This window comes from Buceros rhinoceros, unplaced genomic scaffold, assembly GCF_000710305.1.
Source record: "Buceros rhinoceros silvestris isolate BGI_N320 unplaced genomic scaffold, ASM71030v1 scaffold21218, whole genome shotgun sequence".
Taxonomy (NCBI): Eukaryota; Metazoa; Chordata; class Aves; order Bucerotiformes; family Bucerotidae; genus Buceros; species Buceros rhinoceros.
In genome coordinates this window covers 4,776-11,193 of record NW_010425395.1, presented here as the reverse complement: position 1 = coordinate 11,193, position 6,418 = coordinate 4,776, and the positions used below count along the sequence as shown (strand labels likewise).

The window sequence follows — 6,418 nt, the reverse complement described above, 5'->3', positions numbered from 1 at the left end:
GGGCCTGGTCTGACGCGCCCCGTGGCTTTGCAGACTTGATCGAGACCTTCAGGGCGCAGCTGAGGGACGACCCCGACGTGGCCTCGGCCGTGGCCGCCATCCGCGCGCTGCTGGGCTTCCTCAAGCAAGACCAAGGTGGGCGCGGGTCTCCCCTGAGCCCCGGGTGGGACGGGGACCCCCCTCTGCCCCGGCTGTCCCCACGGTGTCGGTGAGGCTCTGACCGTGCACCTCTGCCTCCCCGCAGGGGAGACCATCCAGGGCCTGAGGAGCAGCTTGCTGGACGCCATCGACACCCTGTCGCGGGTGGACTCCTCGGTGGCCGTCTCCTCCGGCGGGGAGCTCTTCCTCCGCTTCATCAGCCTCACCTCCCTGGAGTACTCGGTAAGGGGATTGCCCCCGGCTCAGTCGTGCTGCCTGCTGCGGGGACCCTGCAGCCTCCCCACAGGCATCGCTGTGTTTTCCAGGACTACTCCAAGTGCAAAGAAATCATGATTGAGCGCGGGGAGATCTTCCTGAGGAAAGTCTCTCTCTCTCGGAACAAAATCGCCAAGCTGTGTCATCCTTTCATCAGAGATGGTGCCGTAAGTAGGCTGAGGCAGGGCCACTCGTATTCTGCTGCTCTGCTGCTGGCAGCAATGGAAAAGCAGAAGGGGAGGGGAGGGAAGTTTAGTACAGCATTGCCTGGTGGTGGCTTCTGCAAGTACATAGGTGTAACATCACCCTCCACTTTACTGAGACTCATCCCCTCCCCACTTCAGTTTCCATGCAATCCACCTTTAACTTGCGGTCTGCATCTAAGAGGCGCTGAGGAGCCCCAGCTCCAAGTTTCTGTTAAAACACTGGATCATCACCCCTTGGCTGCATCAGGGCTGGCCACAAAGTCCAGCTCGCAGAGCGCTTGGCCGTCCTGTGATTTGTAGAATACAGGTGTCACACATTGTTATTTAACACTGATGGATTATTGCATGGAGTAAAAGCCATGACACCACTAACAAAAGTAAAGGGTTCCCAAAGCTCAGCAAAAAGTAATGTTTGGTTGTTTCTTTTTTGACAGCGAATACTGACACATGCCTACTCAAGAGTGGTCCTCAGAGTGTTAGAAGCAGCTGTTGAGTCAAAGAAGAGATTCAGTGTTTATGTTACTGAGTCACAGCCCGATCAAGCAGGGCAAGTACTCATTAATTCCCATTTTATCTTGGTCAACAGGGTACGTTACAGCGAGCATTAAACCTGCCATACCTTAGGAAAAGCTGCTAGGCTTCTTTGCTGCACTTCAGATGGTAACTGTTGCTAATAATATCACATTATTCTGCACAAGTAAAAAAACCCAATGTTGGGAAGTACTTTCCCACACCAAACATTGTAGTTGCAGCATTATCTGGGTTTTCCTCAAAGGTTTACAAACTTTCAGGCAGTGCCAGGCAACCACGTTTCCCTTGGGAGATGGGAGACAACTGATCTCTAGTTGTCTGCTTCAAGAGTAGGCCAAAGTAATCAGTACTATCTTAAACACAGCAAAGTAAAGCGTTTAGCTGAGAGTGCCGTTTGAAATAAGGTGTATCGCTGGTGGCAAGAGAGTGAGCGCTCCCTCTTCAGAGCATACGCTGTTGTACCAGTGACGGTTATCTTATCATCTCCAGAATAGTTTGCCGACACATCTTTAAAGAAAATTCTTTTAAGCTTTAAACCTGTCTTTTTTTTAATAGGCAAAAAATGGCAAAAGCCCTGAGGAAGCTGAACATTCCTGTGACGGTGATTCTGGATGCTGCAGTTGGGTGAGTCTGATCGTTCCAGCTTGATGCTGCTCATCGCAATTTTATTTTGGTAGTGCTCTGTGTGAGTTTCCTAGAAGCTCGTTCAAACTACAGGAGCTGTTACTTGACTGTAGTCATCAAACAGGCTAAACAAGTTACACCCTTCGGTGCACCATTAGGAGAGTGTGTCTGCTACTAAACAAGTGTTTGGTGTTTGTGAGTTAGAATGAAAAAAGGAGTCAGACCAAAGCGTAGAACTTGCAGGTTATCTGTACAAAAGTGAGGTGCTACGCAGAAGGGCTGCTCTTTAACTAAGCTGCCTGTCTGTTTTCATTTGAGGGTTTCTTAAGCTGTTTGCTGAATGACCACAGCTTAGTGCAAGTCCAAAACATGAAAAAGGAACTACACTGCCTCTGGACCTCAGTTCGTGCCTCAGTGCTCAGTGCCGGAGAGACTGCTGCCAAGAGCACACCCACCCAGCGCCTCTGTCTGGGGAGAAGCGGCTGCGTGGACAAGGCCCCCGGTTCTGTTCAGCACCTTGAGTCTACTCTAATCGCTTAGTTGATGGCTTTCTCCTTAGATCTCTCTTTTCAATTAACAGAACACATTGGGGAATGTAAAGAAAGGGGAATTGGATGAGGAGCCAATTGTGTGTTTGGCCAAGGTTATCACCGTGCAGTGACACTTCACGGTGTCGGTAGTACCTTGTGACAGGCACCCGTGTTCCTGTAACTGAGTGTCACTCCTGTCGGAGTTCAGCTTCCTCCAGCGTCTTCACAGCTGCCGGGTCAGCTACGGCTGGAGGAGACGAGGGTACTTAACCTTCCCGCCAGGGGAGCAGGCGAAAGCTCTCTCCAAGGATGTGTAACAGCACGTGGACTTACCTAGGTAGATGAAACTAGTTCAGAAAAGTGAAAGACTGTTTGAATTACTGATCTCTGTCCTGTTCAGTGAGTCATTTGCCATATTGCCCAGTAAGACGTGGATTTCTGTCCCCCTTTGTACAGCTACATTATGGAGAAAGTGGACCTGGTGTTAGTTGGTGCTGAAGGTGTAGTTGAAAGCGGAGGCATCATTAACAAGGTAACCAGTAGTGAGTTTATTACATCATTCTGTAAACTCTACTATAGACTTTTAAACTTTGAAGAATTCAAGGCTTTCTAAAAAAGCGTTTTCTACTTGGACGTTCTCGTGAATGTCTGTTTTTTGTTGGAAACTGGGCAGTGTTAGGTCACGCTAGCACTGAGTCCGCATGTTGTTTTCCATCTGTCTCCACAGATTGGCACTAATCAAATTGCTGTGTGCGCCAAGGCTCAGAACAAGCCTTTTTATGTGGTAGCAGAAAGTTTCAAGTTTGTAAGACTTTTCCCTCTGAATCAGCAGGACGTCCCAGATAAGTTTAAGGTAAGAGAAATTGAAATCACTTCTTAGCTAGCTAAGACGCACACTTACGTGTCTGTGCAAAATGTTTGCCCAAGCATGTCCTCATCTCCCTGGCTCTCTCTACCACAGCTTTCTTTACATAACATGGAGTTGCTCCATGTTACAGTCACATGCCAAACAGCCTTAACTTGTCACAATACTAACACTCGGTTCCTAAAGCAAGTCCTTTGGGGCGCAGGAGCAGCTGAGGGCGAGAAACAGTTAAACCAATACACTCCAGACCTACAAATTGTACTTTATACACACAAAAAAACAGCTGCAGCCCAGGTGGCCTCATGTTAAAGCCACTGACTTCCTTCAGTTTAGCCACAACCATCTGCTCCAAGAGGTTCGAACTGGCAGTTGTGTAGTAACTCATGGTCTCCGTTTCCTTCTAGTACAAAGCAGACACTCTGAAAACGAGCCAGAATCTCACAGAGGAGCATCCCTGGATTGACTACACGTCACCGTCACTGATTACATTGCTGTTCACAGACCTCGGTGTGTTAACTCCATCTGCTGTCAGTGACGAACTGATTAAACTCTATCTGTAACCGAGGACTCAGGGTACAGGATGTATCATCTTCTTCAGCGACTGTCCGTCACACTGGTCAGAACTTGGAAGATGATAGCAGTTGCATGGACACATTAAGGAGACCATTTGGTCAGGATTAATGCAATTAGGAGCCTTCTTGAGTTTTAAAGCAAAACGTTACGTGTGGATGGACCACTGTTAAAATCCAAAAGTTACCACAGCTCCTAAAGACCTAAAATAAATTATTTTAAGGATGGTTGTAGTATTTTGATATTGTAAAATAAAGTACCTTATGGTGTATTCAAGCTCATTCTGAGGTACATGCTTGAAAAACCCAAAGCTGAACCACACACGAGGCTGCTAAAGGGAAGCTGCAGCTCTTGCCACGCCATACAAGAGTGGTGCTTTGTTCTTCACTGCAGGCTTGTTGCTATGTCTTTATGGGCGCCAGGTCTCTCTAGGAAAAATTAGATCAATTCTGTTCTCTGCATCGCTGTTTTGTTACAAAAATACAGTTTTATTGAAACACACAGAGTTTTGATTAAAAAGTGGCGTTAGAGTAACTCAACCCTCAGACTCTAAGTCAGCAACAGTTTTTGCTTTAGGTCTACTCTGGCTGCTTGTTAGTCTCTTCTCAAACTCTTCTTCACTGATTTTCCCCTTTTTCAGTCGTTTCAAGAGTCTTGTGTCATTCAGCAGCTCTTCCATGTCCTCATCGTCGATATCGGAGCCCTGTTGGCAGTTAAAACACAACAAATCAAACACAACACCAGCAGGTTTTCATTCTATACAACTCACAAGTTGGCCAGGATTACCCAAGCAGTAAATCATACCAGTTTCCACCTGGGGAACTAACTCTTGGTTACACCTGTTGAGAACTGAAACAAGCAAAGAAAAAATAACAGCTCAAGTACTGTCCTCCATCGTGCCCTACTGCTGGACCTCGGAGAAATAAAAACCTCTGCTGGCAGCACTACTGCCTAGCATCAGAGTGCTGAGAAGTTGCTTCCGAGTTTGCCTTCAAAAAGCTCCTCTAAGATTTTTTTTAAGCTTTGCCTGTTGAGGTCCTAAAAAGTTAATTTACAGTTATCAATTCTGTCAGACTAAAATCCCGTGGCTCTGCCATCTGAAAGCACGTGCCGATGCTACGGTTATCCCCAGCAGTGCAACAGAAAGGACACAGCTTACCTCTTCATGCTTCCTTTTAGCTGTTATTTTCTTTTTCTTCTCCCTCTTGGCTTTCTGCTTTGACCAGGCTTTGTTCTTTATGAATTTCTTTTTCCCTCCAGTTTCCTCTCTTTCTTTTCTTTGTTGCTCTAATTGCTTTTGCCTCTGTTTTTCTCTATTTTTATCCTTAAATGAAATGGAGTCTGTATTCACCGCAACTGGCGTAAAGTCTGGAAAACATCTTCCCCTTAGTTCAGGCATCTTTGGCATTTTTAACAACGCAAAACCTTTGGCAAGGCTAGCAAAATCCAGATCTGTGAGAAGAAAGAGTTTAAAGTCAGTTTCCTGCTGGGTAAGTTCATTTAACTTGGGAAGTCACAGAAAAAACCCTGAACATCTTATTGTCTTGGCTGCATTCTGTACTTAATACTAGTCACAACACCAAGGCACTTTTATTTATGCTTTTGCCAGTTTGGTCAAACTCACTAATTAAATGTTTCCTCCTGAAAACAATAAGAAACAAGCTGCCTGAAAAAACAGGACTTTTGTCAGAATCTGATGCTGCAGGATAAATCTGAGATTGGGAATCGGTAGCTGGAGCTTGTGGACAATAACACCAAGTTTTCTCCCAAACCAAATACCATCTTCTGACAAGAAGAGCAAACGAGGCCAGCCCTGCTGGGAATTACCTTTCACCCGGAAGATGAGGTGACATTCGTGTTTGGCGTAAGCCTGGACGTAAGACACAAAGGCTTTCATCCCCTTCTCAAACACGGCCCTGTCAGCCAGGGCCATAGACTGCAGCTTTGGAAGGAGATCCAACACTTTTGTCTGTGGTTTCATTTCCTGCATGGGACACTGAAAACCAGAGAAGAAATACAAAACCAAAGGAAAAGTTCAGTCGAATGATTCAACATCAAACACACGCACTTCTTCCCCAGTGAATCTTCAGTCAGCGTTGAGCCCCCACCCCCTCCCACTGGCCATTCCAACACTCCAGTTCCCCATTCAGCCCCACACGTCTGTCCTAGCCCAGCAAAAGAGCCGGTACGCTGCAGCTCAAGAGAGGCAACGTCTTCATCCCGTGCCTTATCAAGCTACGTTCTCATCGGAGGGTGCTGGAGAACGTACAGAATCAATCCCATAAACGCACGGCAAGTTACTGGAGTTAAAACCACACAGGACAGAGGGTGCAGCGTATCAGCTGGCGGTGGCAGGGCTGGGGGCAGGAGCGTTAGCCAACGCTGCCCTTCTGGAAACGCTCAGCTGACACACCCTTGGAAAGGAGAAGCCTTTCCTTACTCCACGCATCACGTACTGTTGTGAACTCAGCAGGTAAGGCTGGAGCAATCATGTTCTACCACAGTCACGCTGGGTGACTCACACACAGCTCTTTTTAACTGCCATCATCACCATCATGGCTTGGCTTCGCGGATGAAGGTTTGGGAAGGGCTCTACCCACACTTACTGCAAACGCGCTGATGGCTGAAAAGGCCAATGTAGGAGAGGCAAGTCCCTAGCCTGTCGCTACGGGGCTTTG

General features: G+C 47.1%; 2 protein-coding genes across 2 annotated transcripts in view; one reads left to right on the top strand and one right to left on the bottom strand.

Annotated features, from left to right (window-relative positions):
• Positions 1-8: 8 nt before the first annotated feature.
• On the top strand, positions 9-3,730 carry EIF2B1 (eukaryotic translation initiation factor 2B, subunit 1 alpha, 26kDa; the record flags this gene model as incomplete). The annotated part of the gene is made up of 8 exons (XM_010141144.1): positions 9-135; positions 245-381; positions 465-581; positions 1,055-1,167; positions 1,707-1,775; positions 2,762-2,837; positions 3,033-3,158; positions 3,575-3,730. Coding segments are annotated over 8 exons (921 nt in total), but the record flags the coding sequence as incomplete, so codon positions are not given.
• Positions 3,731-4,207: 477 nt separating this feature from the next.
• DDX55 (DEAD (Asp-Glu-Ala-Asp) box polypeptide 55) overlaps positions 4,208-6,418 on the bottom strand; it is a gene marked incomplete at its 5' end in the record, with an annotated part of 6,933 nt that continues 4,722 nt past the window's right edge. Inside the window, 3 exons of the mRNA XM_010141143.1 lie at positions 4,208-4,443; positions 4,900-5,192; positions 5,568-5,736. Coding sequence (XP_010139445.1) covers positions 4,276-4,443; positions 4,900-5,192; positions 5,568-5,736 — 630 coding nt within the window. The remainder of the gene's footprint in view (positions 4,444-4,899; positions 5,193-5,567; positions 5,737-6,418) is intronic.